This window comes from Crinia signifera, chromosome 3 (assembly GCF_055691185.1).
Source record: "Crinia signifera chromosome 3, ASM5569118v1, whole genome shotgun sequence".
Lineage (NCBI taxonomy): Eukaryota > Metazoa > Chordata > Amphibia > Anura > Myobatrachidae > Crinia > Crinia signifera.
Window position 1 is genome coordinate 224,430,817 of NC_139219.1, and position 17,739 is coordinate 224,448,555.

At 41.2% G+C, this 17,739-nt stretch overlaps 1 protein-coding gene and 1 long non-coding RNA gene across 4 annotated transcripts in view; one reads left to right on the plus strand and one right to left on the minus strand.

Moving 5' to 3' along the window:
* The window catches only part of TPRG1 (tumor protein p63 regulated 1), a 97,471-nt gene that overhangs the window by 15,814 nt on the left and 63,918 nt on the right, over positions 1–17,739 (plus strand). Inside the window, exons 3-4 of the mRNA XM_083177535.1 lie at positions 366–457; positions 14,916–15,092. Coding sequence (XP_083033661.1) covers positions 366–457; positions 14,916–15,092 — 269 coding nt within the window. The remainder of the gene's footprint in view (positions 1–365; positions 458–14,915; positions 15,093–17,739) is intronic.
* LOC146062660 (uncharacterized) lies at positions 5,701–7,102 on the minus strand. 3 transcript variants are annotated; one of them, XR_014471453.1, is made up of 5 exons: positions 6,855–7,102; positions 6,601–6,721; positions 6,427–6,496; positions 6,252–6,321; positions 5,702–5,914 (listed from the first exon to the last, which is right to left on the minus strand). It is a non-coding gene; the product is annotated as an uncharacterized LOC146062660 (long non-coding RNA). The 3 variants fall into 3 exon arrangements; XR_014471452.1 differs by having other exon boundaries at positions 5,701–5,914; positions 6,427–6,721; XR_014471451.1 differs by having other exon boundaries at positions 5,701–5,914; positions 6,252–6,721.

Here is a 17,739-nt window from a genome sequence, read left to right on the forward strand (position 1 = left end):
ATTCTGCAGCGCTTTACAGAGAATATTTGACCATTCACATCAGTCCCTGCTCCAGTGGAGCTTACTTATATTCCCTACCACATACAGACAGACATTCTAGGGTTAATTTTTGTTGGAAGCCAATTAACTTACCAGTATATTTTTGGATTGTGGGAGAAAACTGGAGTACCCGGAGGAAACCCACGCAAGTACGGGGAGAATATACAAACTCTGCACAGTTAGAACCATGGTGGGAATCGAACCCATGACCTCAGCGCTGTGAGGCAGTAATGCTAACCATTACACTGTCTGTGCTGTGTTTACAATTGATAAGAACTTGGTAAGAGGTTTCTTTATTTTTAATTGTTTTTTTTTTCCTTTCCTAGCCAGGAGCATTTGACCAGGCTGTTCAAGATTTGACAAACCAGTTATTACTGAAGGAGAAGGAAACTGTTAGCAGTGCCTGGCTGCTAGTAGAGTGAGTATGGCACAGTAATATGGCTAGGACAATGCTTACTGTATATTTCCCCTTGTAATATGTCATGTAGCTCTTGAGTAACAACAACATAGAAGTGCTTTCCGACCTGCTCCAGGGTATTGAAGTAAGTTTTTATGTCATAGAGATTGCATACACTGTTTTATGCCAAATCTGTTTTGGCACTGAAATCCTGTTTTGTGTTTGTTTCTATTAAACAAACCCCAGTAGGGTTCTGTTGAAGAAACAGGATGACAAAAACATTGAACCACCAAAGCTGACACCTTAGTCTACAACAGAGATCCGTTTTGTAATTAAGCACTGAGCAGGTGGCAGGCAACAGCTTGCTAAAAGATGCATTGTACATAACATATTCAGGGAAATGTTTTATTTCTATGACAGGCGCTGGGATTATTTCAATAAAAGCTTATTTTATTGCTACATTGATGTACACACCTAGATCCTCTCATCAGATTGTTACAATCCACCTGTTGTGGCTAATAAATTGGAAAGTGGTAACATTTTGGTCAAGCCCTTTCTGAATATAAACACTCTCCATATAGTACAGGTTGAGTATCCCTTATCCAACATGCTCGGGACCAGAAGAATTTTGGATAACGGATTATTCCGTAATTCAGAATATTTTTATATTTGAATGAGGTATCTTGTATTTATGTTGTACAAACACATGAAATACACACAAATATATTTTATTTGTGCATGAAACAAGGTTTCAAAACATGAAACAAAATGTGTGTACAATTTCAGATACTGAATTTGAATGCCAAATTTGCAAATATTTAGTGCAAGTTACATATCATGTCCCCAGTGGTGCCAATTATATATAATGTCCCCAGTAGTGCCAACTACATGTAATGTCCCCAGTAGTGCCAATTACATATAATGTCCCCAGTAGTGCCAGTTACATATCATGTCCCCAGTGGTGCCAATTACATATAATGTCCCCAGTAGTGCCAACTACATACAATGTCCCCAGTAGTGCCAATTACATATAATGTCCCCAGCAGTGCCAGTTACATATCATGTCCCCAGTGGTGCCAGTTACATATCATGTCCCCAGTGTTGTCAATTACATATAATGTCCCCAGTAGTGCCAACTACATATAATGTCCCCAGTAGGGCCAATTACATATAATGTCCCCAGTAGTGCCAGTTACATATCATGTCCCTAGTGGTGCCAATTACATATCATGTCCCCAGTAATGCCAGTTACATAGCATGTCCCCAGTGGTGCCAATTACACATAATGTCCCCAGTAGTGCCAACTACATATAATGTCCCCAGTAGTGCCAATGACATATAATGTCCCCAGTAGTGCCAGTTACATATCATGTCTTCAGTGGTGCAAATTACATATCATGTCCCCAGTAGTGCCAGTTACATATCATGTCCCCAGTGGTGCCAATTACATATAATGTCCCCAGTGGTGCCAACTACATATACTGTCCCCAGTAGTGCCAATTACATATAATGTTCCCAGTAGTGCCAGTTACATATTATGTCCCCAGTAGTGCCAGTTACATATCATGTCCCCAGTAGTGCCAGTTACATATAATGTCCCCAGTAGTGCCAATTACATATAGTGTCCCCAGTAGTGCCAACTACATATCATGTCCCCAGTAGTGCCAATTACATATAATGTCTCCAGTAGTGCCAGTTACATATCATGTCCCCAGTGGTACCAATTACATATCATGTCCCCAGTGGTACCAATTACATATCATGTCCCCAGTAGTGCCAATGACATATCATGTCCCCAGTAGTGCCAATTACATATAATGTCCCCAGTAGTGCCAATTACATATCATGTCCTCAGTAGCGCCAATTACATATTATGTCCTCAGTAGTGCCAGTTACATATAATGTCCCCATTAGTGCCAGTTACATATCATGTCCCCAGTAGTGCCAATGACATATCATGTCCCCAGTAGTGCCAATTACATATAATGTCCCCAGTAGTGCCAATTACATATCATGTCCTCAGTAGCGCCAATTACATATTATGTCCTCAGTAGTGCCAGTTACATATAATGTCCCCATTAGTGCCAGTTACATATCATATCCTGAGTAGTGCCAGTTACATATGTCCCCAGTAGTGCTTTTAATACTTGTTTCCTAGCACAGCGCCTCTGATTTTAATCGAAGTGCGATGCGATTTTTAATTGAACAAGCATTGTACATTGGGTGCTTACAATGTTAAATGCACCCCCATTGTCAACACCACCCCCACTATCAATGCCAACCCGAAGCGTGGCGAGCGCAGCGAGCCCGCGAGAGGCGGTGGTGCGCTTTTCATACCCCACTATTCACGTCGGCGTGGAGTTGATTTTAGAAAGTGTGTCGAGCGAAGCATGCCGTTTGCTGGCATGCTATGCGATATTTCGTTGTACAAGCACTCCTGTTAATTTAACGGGAAGATCGCATCGCACACCACTAAATACGGTATGCGATGGGTGCCGTGCTAGGAAACAAGTACCATGCTTTTAGCAAGAAATTTTTTAACATTTCTGGAATGTATGGTTTTCAAAATAATTTGGATAAGGAATACCCAACCTGTGATAGTAATAGGCTGCTCATTTGCCCTGTAAATATACGTGTATTATTGTGATATGCAGAGGGACTTGTGTTATGCATATCACAGAGCCAGCTCATTTAAAGTGATGGGCTAAATAAGAAACTAGGGGGTGTTATTTGTAACGTGGCAAAAAAAAAAAATAAAAAAAAATATATATATAGATTATATATATATATATATATATATATATATATATATAAATTTTTCAGCCTACTGTACATATATAAAATCCTGATTTCTCAACAGTTAAGCAGAGTGTATGACTGGGTTATTTATGGCCCAGGAGGCGTCACCACCAAATGATGAATGTTAAATATGTCCTGAGTTCAAACTCTGTGAGGGTAATACCAGGGACCAAACACTGGGCCTTTTATACAGTGGAATCAATTTGGACCGGCCTTCAGGGGTAAGTGTCGTACTTTAAGAGGATGATGGTGTGTCGGAAGGGACTACAAAGATAGTCTGTAATGACAGCTCATAGCCAACATGGAATGTCCATCAAGAAAATGCTCTTGAATTAATTTTTCTAATGGAATCTGTCACCTAATTCTCCCCCACCCCTTATTAGGTAGAGCCAAGCAGGGCCTAATGGGCCTGGAGCTGAAAATGTTCAGTAGTCTATTGTGAGAAGTGGAGGAAGTGAGGCCAATGCCATATAGGAATGTAGAATCCATACACTAAAATACTCTGTGTCTCCTTAAACATATAAAAGTACCAAAATTGCATAAATGCAATTGTAATTGATTTATGACAAACCATGTGGCCAGCTGGTGTCTGTCTGTGGATCATAATGCTGCCAATATGATGGGCCTATTTTTATGTGGGGGCCTGGAGCTGCAGCTCCATCTGCCCCATTGGTACTCTAACCCTGGAGCAGGGCCAGTGGTTGGGTTTTTGGCACCCTCCTGAACACTAATGCTTTTCTGTTAGAATAACTGCACATGGGAAGGTGGAGGCTGAACTAGTTCCGCCTCACGATTACAGGTGGAGGAACTCAGTTCCACTGTAGCCCCCCACCCCTGCACCCCCCCATTTCAACCCCCTTAATAAAAAAAACTCCAAGGATTATAAATTTAGCTTTAGTAGGATATCACATTTTATTGTAGTAATACATTTTGGGCCTGATCTCTGCACACAAGCAAAACCGGTCCTCAAGATCTACCATCAGTCCATGTTTTCCAAATCACCTAGCTGGTGCACAGCTGTAGTCATTACTAAAGGTGCCCATACACGTTACAATTATTGTGTACAATATCGCATCTCATCATATCTCGGTTTTGCGATGACATGAGATCTCGTACAAAAGGTATGTGATGCACATACTTTTTGTACTAGATCTCATCTCATCGCAAAACCGAGATATGATATTGTATACAATATTGTATACAATAATTGTAACGTGTATGGGCACCGTTTGTCACATTTTCAAACATGTGCATTCATTCCTTCTATAGATCCATAGGTTGCCTAAGAAACATGAACTGTTGGTATATCTAGAGGATAGGTTTGGCCAACCCCTGTTTTAGTGTGTGTCTGTGTACATGGATCCAAGGGTGGGCACATGGGCAGGTGCCCCCTGTCGTTTCTGACAAATTTTTAAACGAAGTAGCACCAAATTTAGTGTCGGAAAACAGGGAAGTCTTATTCTAATCTGACAGCGCCTGTCTTCTTTTGTCTGCCGCCATATTTAATTTATTGTTCCAATGCTGCCAGGGATCGGAGCTCTTCCCAGAATGCCAGTACAGGTACAATGTAATTGTGTACCACATTATGGGAGCGGACGCAGGGGACAGAAGCTATTGCAGCGAGCTATACTACATGTACCTGCCCAAATAACCCATCCACCCACAAGCACCGGTGTCAATTCTGGCTGCCTCCTGTCTGTCTGAGCCCACGGCCCTGAGGCGCCCCATCACCCAGGTGGACCCATAACCTGGCCTCAGCACAGAAAGGTCAGCTGTCCACGGGCAGCTTTCTGTATGTCTCTCTTTCTCTTTCCCCCACCATCCATCCCACCTGTCTCTTTCCCTCTCCTCTCTCCACCTTTTCTCTCTCTCTCTCTCTCTCTCTCTCTCTCTCTCCCCCATTCTCTCTCTCTTTATATCTTAACAACTAGCATTTGTCCTGTGAGACCACATCCCTCTATTGACCACCCCCCATCCCTTCTCCTGCCATGGTGCCCCCATGTCATTTTTTTTCTGGCTCTGCCCCTGTATGTCTGACATATTCAGAGTCATATGATACTCCGCTGGATCTGCCTTTCTGTGAAATCGGACATTTCAGAGCATCATTAATACAACCGCATGTAAACTGCCTGTCCTGTGCACGTGTCATGGGCCTGTATCAAATTAAGCAGTGCAATCCCGTGAGGCTGTTCTGTCGCATAGGCTGCAAATTTCAACAGAAGCTGAATGCAAGACAAGTCACAGGGCACCTTGCATGCCAGGAAGGAATGTAGCAACAGTGTATGAGGACACATCTGTATGGAAATGACTGAGATCTGTCCAACTCAGGATTAGCAGTAGCTAAACACAAATGTGTATACTCGTTACAGCAGAGGCACAGTTTGTGGACGTTTGGCAGCTGCAGCCCATATATATATATATATATATATATATGTATATATATATACAAAGAAGATCAGGGTGCGCTAAGGTAAATTACACAACTTTCTCATTAAAACATAAATATTTAATAAAAAGCCTCTGATAAGGCTTAGAATAAATCAAATCAAAAAGAGTTACACAGCCATTTCATAGAATAATTTAACAATCCACAGTATGGAACAGGCCCAACGCGTTTCGTCACCCACGTGACTTCATCAGGGGCGCTTTGGATGTTGATTGAAATAAGGTGCGATAGCACTGCAAATGATAAACATAAATTCAACATAATGCATAAAACAGCAGAATGCATATAAAAAATACGTATTTCTACACAAAGATGAGGTAATCGAAAAAGATGAAGAGGACAAAGGAGGAGCAGAACAATTGATAGTTCAAAATTATCTTGATACAAATATATATATATATTTTTTTTTCCTTTTTTTTTTTTTTTTTTCTTTTTTTTTTTTTTAAACAGTATACAGATATTTTCCACCGTGTCTAAAAAAAACACATTTTTAACAAATATAAGGATTCCATGTGTGCATTTAACATCCACCGAAAAGATCCTTATATAGACATTGAAGAAAAAGAGTACCTTCTAGGGGTGTATCCAATTGGTCAAACCATAGATATTGTATTCAAGCAAGACCCATACAGATATATATCTGAATAAAGGGACATACATGATAGTAAGGTACTTATTCATCATCTGTTACTGCATCAGAAAAATGCACATCACATATAATAAAATTGGGGTATAAAAATTGTACCTTCTTGGAGCGTCTCTAAATGACCAAATAAATAGCTGTGTACTTCAGCTAAAGTTGCACAGATGTAAATCTAAATGGAGAGACATATATGGTGGCCGAGTCAGACAATATCAACTTATATTTAACCACCACCAACACCTAATGATAGTTAGGGGTATTTTTCAAAGGACTTACATATCGCCAAATATCGGAACAAAAAATGCAATAGTCCAGGCGTATGTCACCAAGGATCACGTTTCTCACACCTTTTATATCGGTGTTAACATCAAGGACCAATGAGCAGCTTCAAAAAAATCTAGTAATATAAAAAGTTTTTTTCCCCCATTAGGAATACATACAATGAGGCATAAATGCCCAATATGAGACCATAATAAAAAACAGGAGTTCAAACTTCCCAAAAAAGGGAGGGCATAAGGTTAAGTACTTACATAAGGCTGGGAGGCCAGAAGTTCACTCTAGTGGATCCAAATGCAGAATGACTGCTGGTGTGGAAAAAGGGCTATATAAGGACCCAGGGAGAAAACATCACTTCCTGTATAAATTAATCCCAGGTGTCCCCAATGAAAGTAAGCCTGTGTGTTAAAACACAATTGCCAAGACCTTTAATGAGACCCTAAGGCTCAGATAACAGGACAAGAGAATCCAATATTAGAATAGCATTGTGTGCTGATAAAAAAAAAAAAAAAAAAAAAAAAAAATAAATAAATAAATAAATAAATTAAAAAAAAAAATAAATTAAAAAAGAAAAAATAATAATAATAAAAAAAAAAAAAAAATGAAAAAATAAATAAATAAATAAATAAATAAAAATAATAAATATATAATAAAAAAAAAAAAAAAGAAACGTCAGGCAGCTCCGCTATGCGTTCCAAATCGGCGCCATTTTGCCTGACATGGAACGCACACGCTGCGCCGGATATGACTGGCCGCTAAGCTCCTGTATTGAATATAAACTGGTGAGCGTGAATGTGCTGTGATAGGTCGCTGGTCCGCCAATGACTTAGTAATGAAAACTGTGATCTAATAAATCCGGAAGTAGCATGCGTTTCAAAGCAGCGCCATTTTCCTAAGTTGACACGCAATAGCGCTGTGTTTAAGAAGCTCCGCTTCTCATACCTGAAAAACTAGAAATGTATATGGTGGTCCTTATATACGCTAATGCTAAGACCCTCATAGCTAGTGAAACCCTATTAAGGGAAAAATATATCTATAAACTAATATATATAAATGCGTTCCAAATGGCTGCCATTTTTAATGTCATTGGAACGCAAAACACCCTAAGATTGCCAATGTGCTGAATCCCCAATAAAACGGACTGGATCCATAATACCAATAAAGTTGTTTCATATTACTTTAATTAAACTAACCTTACGTTTAGTGCTTTTATGTGATAAATATAGTGTACTGATAGGGGTTTCAGTTATACTTAATATGGTGTCTCTATGTGCTCCGAAAGTGCACAGTAGGAATGTAACTGCAATGCTTAGTTATAAAGCGTGATGTACATTCAGTCATAGTGAATCTATATTATAGAGATTATATTTAATTTAGTGTATCTAGTTTATTTATAAATGTACCTAGTGATACAGTGAAGGACTATTAGACTATTCTTTATAGGGATCCAGTCCCTAGAGTCTCAAAAAAAAAAAAAAAAAAAAAAAAAAGCCCACACCTTGGGGGGAGGGGGGGGGGGGGGGGGCGGGGGAAGGGATCGAAAAAATACTATTATTACAACTCCCGTTAGTTCATTACCGTCTCATTTACATCTAGATGATTTTACCATAGATAGCGATTATAATACAACATTAGTATGTACACTTGGTGTGAATTATATGAAAAAAGAAAAGAAAAAGAGGAAAAAAACATTGAAGGTGGGATCAGAGGAAAGCCACTATATCAACGCCTTCATTGAGACCCTTTGGCGTAAGAGAATTAAGGGAATAAATCCAAAAGCTTTCCTTTTTAATCAGCTCTTGGCCCCTATTTCCTCCTCTAGGATTGATCGGGACACGTTCCAAAATGGTGAATTTGAAATTGTCCTTGGTTACCAAAGAGTTATGTTTCTCGAGGAAGTGTCTGGGCCTGTTCCATACTGTGGATTGTTAAATTATTTTATGAAATGGCTGTGTAACTCTTTTTGATTTGATTTATTCTAAGCCTTATCAGAGGCTTTTTATTAAATATTTATGTTTTAATGAGAAAGTTGTGTAATTTACCTTAGCGCACCCTGATCTTCTTTATATTTCTGTCCGTCCCGGGTCTCAGCTAACAGGGATCCTTCAGAGGTGCAGCTTTGGGCTAATAGGGCGCGGTGTTGGGTACCCCTTGCCTTTCTTATATATATATATATAGATATATATATATATATCTATATATATATCTATATATATATATAGACGCAATCAGATGGCGGCACTCAAGAGACTTTAGCAACGTAAATAAATGATGTACTAGACTCAGCAGAGTTCAAGTCAACGTTTCGAGAATTTAATCTCTTTAATCTATGCTGGTGTCTTGAAAAAGAGATTAAATTCTCGAAACGTTGACTTGAACTCTGCTGAGTCTAGTACATCATTTATTTACGTTGCTAAAGTCTCTTGAGTGCCGCCATCTGATTGCGTCTATGTTTCCCATTCACTTGGGATAAGTGAGCACCGTGAGCAGCTGCTTTTTTTCCCCCTGCTAGTGCCGGACCGTGTGTTATATATATATATATATAGATATATATATATATATCTATATATATATCCTAATCAGTTCCATAATGTCTGCCTCATTCCCTTATCCAACCTCTTTTTTTGATAAAAAGAACACATGTTGCTATCCTTTAATATTAGTAATGGTGTAATTACACATAACTAGGCTGAGTTTTCTTACATGGATATAAATTCATCAGTCTGGCTGTACTGTATGTATTACATCTAACTCAGGGTTGCCGACCCTCCCGGAATTTCCGGGAGTCTCCCGAAAATCGGGTACCCCCTCCCGGCCCCCGGAAGGGTGGGCAACCCTCCCGGATTCAGGGGGGACCCCTGCTGACCCCCGGATTGCGGCATTAAAATGCCGCAATCCTCGGGTCTCAGAGGAGGGGGCGGAGCTAAAACGGCACATTCGCGTCATTTTAGCCCCGCCCCCTCCACGGAGATCCGTGAATTAGCTGCTTTACCAGCATGGGGGCGGGGCTTAGTGATGTCACTAGCAAGCCCCGCCCCCCTGAGTGGCTGCTGAATCTCTCCTCTCCGGGCTTCTCCCGGAGAGGAGAATCTTAAAGTCGGCAACCCTGATCTAACTATAATAATATTTATTACACACATAATTATTTTGTGCAGTGCTGTGCCAGTGATGATCATACTGAGCTATAGAAGCAGGGCAGTTTTCCAATTAACCGTAATCTTACAGTACTTAATGCCGTATTGCAGTTCCCTGCTTAGTACAGTATTGTCTGAATGTGTGTCTAAGCTGACCCAAGGGAGATGCTGCTGTTTATATCAAACAAACAATTCCTTTATTAGATGCTGCTGGCACTAGATGAGGAGACATTTCTCACTGGTGCTTTATAAAGGATACACTAACTAGAACGCAACAGCTTGACCGGATTCTCTGCCCTTTGGTCATTGTATCTAGTCCCTGACATCAGTACACACCAGGAATTAAATAAAGTACTTGGTAAATTCTGCTTTCAATTCATTAATACATCATTCATTCATACTAAAGGCTTCTCTTTGAGTATAGTGCTGGCTCTTGCATCTATGCTCGTAAGCAGAGGGGGTGCAAGTAACACACAATGAGTATGATTCAGTGAACCTTGATGTTCTGTTTTTATTTTGTATAAATCAGACAATACTTTTCTTTTGAAAAAATGCACTTTAAAGGAATGACGCATAAGACATAACATATGTCATTGCAAACCTTTCTTCCCATGGTAACTGTGGCTTGGGTCAATAGATTTGCTGTACTTTACACTCATCAAGGAAATGCATTTGAAACCACGCATTCTAAATATACTGTATATCCTTTTAAAGGCCTGGCACATGTTCCTGTAATATTGCATAATAACACCACTCAGTGATGGCTTGTGAACAAAGAGCTATGCACACGTATATATATATATATATATGTAGTTCCGTGAGCAGTAAGGGCTGATGCTGAATAACATGCATGTCCGCTGCATTTACATTAGCATTGTGGGTACAGCCAAAGGGCCGGACTCAGATGTGGACGGAGGTCAACATCTACCGATACTTTGCGTATGAACAGGACCTGCACTGTCCCACAAGAGAGGACACCGTCTCTGTCATCATACATACCTCTTAACATTTGGTCGAGATGAGGAGGGACACATGCGTGCACCGCAGGTGTGTGCCTGAAAAAAGGATTGTGGCCATGTGACCAGGGGGCGTGGCCTAAGATTGCCATACTCCAGCGAGGCCAAGCCCCCATTTTTCCTGTTATGGGGGCATGGCCAGCTCTCTGAAATCTGTTTGCCATGCCCCCATTCCTTCTGTCTCAGTGAATAGACGCTGTGCGGGTAGCAGGGGGGACTCCCAACTGCCACCCCCAGCCCAAACGTAAGACACTGCCAGCCCTTGGTGGGATGCGGGACAGACCCAAAAAAACAGGATTGGCCCGTGAAAATCAGGACAGTTTGGAGGTATGATCATACTGACAGTTATTGCCAATCTATTGCTGTTTGGGGCATGGAGGGTCTGCAAGTTAAGAGGAGGGAAAAGGTCAGAGATCTTCATGGTTAAAAGGAGATTTTCTTGCCTCTAAAGGCATTCTAAGACATTTCTTATCCATAATTCCCCCCCCCCCCACGGTTAGCATTTATTGGTGCTTACACATATTGCCCCAGTTGTGCCGTTTACATAAATAATGCCATACGCCAAGTACTACCACCCGCAATGTGTGGAGTCCCTGACGTCTATAAATCATCTCTGATTCTGCTAAACAAACTAAGTAAAGTATAACTCACTCTCATTAGAGCGGCTCCTGGGGATGCTATCGCTGTCCGCCGCCTTGTGCATGTGCGTATGAGACTCCCACGCACCCCATTCCCCTCGAAGCACTGCAGCCCTATCCCCACTCCCTGCCTTCTCCTCGCTCTGCCCGCTCCATGCCCATCTTCCTGAAGCAGAAAAATGGGGCAGGGAAGCATCCTGTCCCTACTGCCCAGCTGAGTGGGACGAGTGAGACGCTCATACGTCCCCGCCATCCACCATACCGCCAGCTCCACCAGAAACATAGCCAAGGCGATCTGGCGGCATGGCTGAGAGGGGATCCATCTGTAGTTAAAATACTGTATAGCAAAAATATAAAGTAGGGAATTGTTAGCAGTGTTATGGGAGAAGGAATAATATACAAAGAAATATGTAGATACAAGTGCTGTGCCTTCACACCGGAATAAGGATTATTGAAACAAATAAGTATATCCTGTTAATGGTATGCTACTGTCTCCCCTTGCGTCACCAAATTACAGCAAGTAGTCAGTCATTCAGATCAATAAATAGATGTTCTCATCTTAGTAAAACATGTATTATGTCATTTAACAAGACCTCATTGTTTATAGCATACAAAGATATTCCCTGGCCTTGAATAAGATTTTCAGTTTCCATCTGCTGGCATAATTGGTCTACATACCGTTCTTATCTAATATGAGTAACTCATGCTGAATATAAGTGGTGAGAGGCGTAACTCTGGGAGGCAATGGAGTCATCTGCTGCCGGGCTCCTGCTCCCAAGGGGGCACCTCTCCTCTCCTATACTCTTGTATATGTTTCTTATATAGTGTGAATAAATCATGCTTTGAAAGCACATTAAATTAAACCTAACCTTTGTAACATAATCATTTCACATAGTTCTTGTCTTAATTTGAACAACACAAAATGGAGTCATGTTAGTTAAATGGCTCCCAACCAATGTTCCCTCTAATTTTACGAAGGCTTTGTGCAGAAAAAGATATTGGCTGTGCAACTTTGGAAGGAAATGTACATTTTTGTGCGTCACATAACGTATACAGGCCTAGGTTTCGAGTTCTGTTGAGTTAATAAAGCAATTTGAATGTTTACAGACTTCACACACCACACATATAGACTATAGCAGTGATTTTCAACCTTATTAAACTCGTGGCACACTAAAACAAGATTTTAACCTTTGTGCGCTCAGTTGTAATGTCTGTGCGCGGGCTCGGCGAGTTATGTGCGCGCGCACACGCGCACAGCTTAGAGGGAACACTGCTCCCAACGTTATCATTTCCTAGGATCATACTAGCCTATGTCTACATCTAGGCTTTATTCACATTACACCATCTTACTGTATCCCTTTTTTTCTTTATGGGGATAATTGTTTTTTAGGATGTGTGTTTTTTGATTTCACATTCTAAATACTGTATTTCTTTGTTTACACCACTCAGTCATAATATTGAAACCACTGAAAGATGACGTTAATAACCTTGATTATTATCCCATTACAATGGCACCTGTCAAGGGATGGCATATATTAAGCAGCAAGTGAACAATCAGTTCTTGCAGTTGATGCTTTACAAGGCAGAAAACTAGATTAGCATAAGGATCTAAGTGCCATTGCCATAAACTAACTGTAATGTCCAAACGAATGGATCAGAGCATCTCCAGTATGCAGTGGTTCCTACCTACCAAAAGTGGTCCAAGAAAGGACATCCGATGAACCAGCGATACGGTCAATAAAAATTGTTCAAAAAGTGATTGCTGGAATTATGGAGACAATGTGTTTTGTTTTTCCTGCGGGGCCAATGTGAATGTTTGATTTTGGCAGGACAGTCAATACACCGGTTGCCTTAAAGATACACACCTCCTTTTGCTGCCAAATCACTCCCATTTTTAGTGTGTACATACACACATCAAGTACAATGGTGAAGTTCAGTTAGAACTTGGGGTCGAGTTATGAGGGATCCTGACTGCAGCAGGTAGGATCCCCAAGTGACCTAAATGTCCGTCGGGGACCCGCATCGTTTCGGAATCTGATCAAAAAACAAAACATGCCCAAAGTACAGTACATACAATCTACATTCAATCGGTCGGAATCACCTCAAAATTTACAGGATTGGGGCCAAATCACTCTGGTGTGTACCCAGCATAAAGATGCAGGCAGTGGCGTAACGAAAACTTTTGCTCCCCCCTGCCGGGACAATTTTGCCGCCCCCCCCCGGACAATTTTGCCGCTGCCCCCCGTTAAAAGACCCCCCTGGGGAGCTGGCAGGGGGGTCCGTGCGGCGCGGAGGTACCTGTATTCAGGGAGAGCCTGAAGGTCCCTGCGCCTGCGGCGCTGAGTATGATGTTGCCGGGGTCCCTGCAGTGAAGTGGAAATAACGCGCTATCTCGGAGATATCGCGTTATTTCCACTTCACTGCAGGGACCCTGGCGGCGGCAACATCATACTCAGCACCGCAGGCGCAGGGACCTCCAGGCTCTCCCTGAATACAGGTACCTCCGCGCCGCACGGACCCCCCTGCCAGCTCCCCGCTGCTCCCACAAGCAGTGGGGAGCTGGCGGAGAAAAAATAGCGCCCGCAGACCCCCGGCGCCTCCCAAACCGCGGGGGGCTGCGGCCTTATAGTTACGCCACTGGATGCAGGAGGTGCTGTGGATGGGGGAACGGTGCAAGAGGGCTTGGTTAGGCTGTGAGAGGGAGTCAGGCTGTGGGAGTTTAGGGTTGATGTAGTTAGATGGTGGGAGGAAAAGTTATTTATAATAGTGCACCTACAAATAACATTATTTGCAATACTTGTGATTTACTTGTGATATTCCTTGGGGATAACTGGCCTAACTTCATCTAATTTCATTTTGGCTAGGCATTTTTCCACTCTACTAGTATGATTGGATCCTCTCAGGAGAGGACTAGCATTCAAGGCATAACATTATGTTCTGTCCAGGTCTATTGCAACATTATGTCAGTTCAATAAAACTGGAGTTTTTTTTATAGCCATCATTTGTGTTCTGACAGACAGTGTTTTATAGAGAATGTTGTGATGTCTGTGGGCCTGCTCCGTGTACAGTGATATCTATACTCATTTAATAGACTGGTTTTGTGTGGGTTTTTTGTGCCTAGTTGAAAAGCTGCTTGCATCATACATTTCCCTCTTATTTTAACATTCTCTAGGGCTGTCAGAATCATTCTAAATGAAGACAGCTACTCACAGAAACTTGTGAGGCTTTACAGTTTTGTTCATAATCCAGATGGGAGATATTTTTTAACAAGATTTCAGAATGAATAATCACCATAATGTCAAATTAAAAAGCTGGCGTGCAATTACTTTCACTCTGTTTACTTTCGAGAATTTTCTGCCACCTTGAGGACAAATTCCAAAATGCATATAGAAAGTGTTAACCTTTTTGTTACAGAATTCAATCTGTCTAATTCCATTCCTAGTTGATATTGTTCACATTTGTCATGCATAATGGTTCTTTACTACTTTAAGTGATCTGACGTGTTTTATTGTAACGTTCATTTGCAGAATTGACCACTGGAACAATGAAAAGGAACGTGTCGTACTACTGGCAAACAAAAGCCTTTTTATTTGTAAATATGACTTCATCATGTTATGCAGTCAACAGATCCAGAAAGTCCCTCTAAATTTCATAGACCGGGTATGCCGTGGTCCATTCACATTTCCAGAGAAGTCTGTAGACAAGTAAGTTTAATTATTTACTTTCATATGCTTAATGTCAGGAGAAAACCATAAACAAATAAAGCTACTTCATTGAAGAAGAAATCGTCGGATGTCATAAAGTATTATTTGGACAGTTCCGGTGTAGTGTGGGTCAAACTTACAGTACACCAGTCATTTCAGTGCTGTTAAAAGGGGATACCTGTCAATGAAGTTACAGATGTACAGAACTGCATACGAAATGTTAAGCTACAGTGAAAACAGTACAGTAAGTAGTATTTTTTAATTGGCTGATACAGCCGTGGTAGCAAAATGAATATAGGTTGCATTGAATTTTAATCAGCAAAAGCTGCTTGTGTGTACTATTCACACTGTTTTGCAAAAATGATGCATTGCAATGGAAAAAGCTGCACGCAAAAGACGCTCGGCCATACTGAGTCACACCATGGCATGGCACATCTAGAAAGGCTGCTTAATGCTGAAAGAGGTTAGATGTATGTAGGCACATCTGTAATACAAATACTAAACAGACCTTGAAATGTAAATAAATCTAACTTTACTATGCAGTTTTTAGTTACAGCTCTGCTACACCTTTAAATTAAAGTAAATCACACATATATGGTACAATTATATTCAGCAGACCTTGCTGATTAGATTGGACTGGTGCAAGAAAATATGGAGATAAAATTTATTATAGAAGGCTAAAAATGTGTGTGTGTGTGTTCCTCGATGTAGAAGTAGTTACCACGGTGCCTTACCTAGAGCACTGGACCGTGCTCAGCAAAGAGACATGGTGGTTGGATGGCAGTCTGTAGACTTGAATTGCATCAATGTTTCAGTTTTATTTGAAAAACTTTCTGGAGAAACATGCAAATCATACAGTACATACTTTTTATACCCAACGTGTGTGATACAACACCCTCGTGCAGCCGGGCGCCCAGACTCGGTGATGACGTCATGCACGGCACCGCACGCAATGGCAAGCCCAGCGACCAAACTGTGACAAAAGGGATGTCCACCACCAAAAAGAGCAAAAAAAGCAGTAACAAAGTGTGTGGGACAATAGCGGTCCATGAGAAATGAGAGCATACAGAGGAATCATAAGTATGCACAGAGCAATACATGCCGCCCATGACCCACTAATGCCAATGGGGAAAAAGGAAGGCCATAATGTACGTAGAGGCACACAGGAGTAAGAGTCATGTATACATAATTGAAATGACATAATACAGTATATATATATCTATATATATATATTTCTCATGCAGAAGGCGGCACTCAAATCAATAATACTCAAAGGGTCCAACCGGTAAGGTTGACGTTTCGAAGCCTTTATTGTAATCGCTTCTTCATCAGGACATATGTCCTGATGAAGAAGCGATAACAATAAAGGCTTTGAAACGTCGACCTTACCGGTTGGACCCTTTGAGTATTATTGATTTGAGTGCCGCCTTCTGCATGAGAAGTATATTCCCATGGGTTAACCGGCTCAGTTGCCTTCTGCACAAGCTGACAGCTTGTAACGTATATTCCTCTGTAAACAGCAGCGGCACTCTGAGACTTGATGAAGGTGAAAAGGTGTAGTTTATGTCTACATGTTTCGGGGCAACTCCCTCGTCTTCAGGAGACGGGGGAGTTGCCCCGAAACATGTAGACAATAAACTACACAGAGTGCCGCTGCTGTTTAAATAGGAATATATATATATGCTTTCCCTGAACTGACGACGGGGCCCCCGAGCTCCGAAACGTTTTCTATGCACATGGATTAAACATCCTCCACGTTCACCAGCCTTTGAAGTCTCTGAGTGCCGCTTATTTTCTCTCTCTCTCTCTCTCTCTCTCTATAAATATATATATAGATATAATGTATTTGTAAAAAGACGCACTCACCGGACTTCTTTTTTCATGCTTTGTGGATTTAATATACATACCACAGCAACAGTTCACATAACAGTGGGTGGATGGACCATCCACCCACTGTTATGTGAACTGTTGCTGTGGTATGTATATTAAATCCACAAAGCATGAAAAAAGAAGTCCGGTGAGTGCGTCTTTTTACAAATACATTGGATTTGTGGGAACACCCATTTGGGTATACCCTCTGGATTGAGACACCCCGGCAGGTGAAGTTGTGGAGGAGTGTGCTGCCCTATTCTTGGCAAATATATATAGATATATATATATCTATATATATATATAGTGGGGAACGAAGGTGCGGCACTCACGACCAATATTTCAGTAAGCACGATTAGGCCAGTTGTATAGTCAACGTTTCAAAATTTTTAATTTTGTCATCAGGATAAAAGACATATGATAACACCAACCTTATAAAGACGTACACCACGTGCAACTCTCTCAGGAGTGAGCGGGACCTTACACCCGCCCCTCCGTCCAGAGAGTACAAATGACGCCATCTCCTCGAGACGCGCCATCAATGACATAACCCATCACCAAGGAAACACAAAGATGCACAGGAAACGAGTCATGATCTGCATGTAAACACAATGAAAAGAGCAGTTTAACACATCTTAATGACGATCTACATAATGATCAATAACATAACATTCAGCATCTAAATACTCCCAGTGGAAACTGCTCATTAAGACCCCGCGGGTAAATTGTGTCTAACTGATGTATCCACCATAATTATTTTTGTAACAGGGCTCGTGCC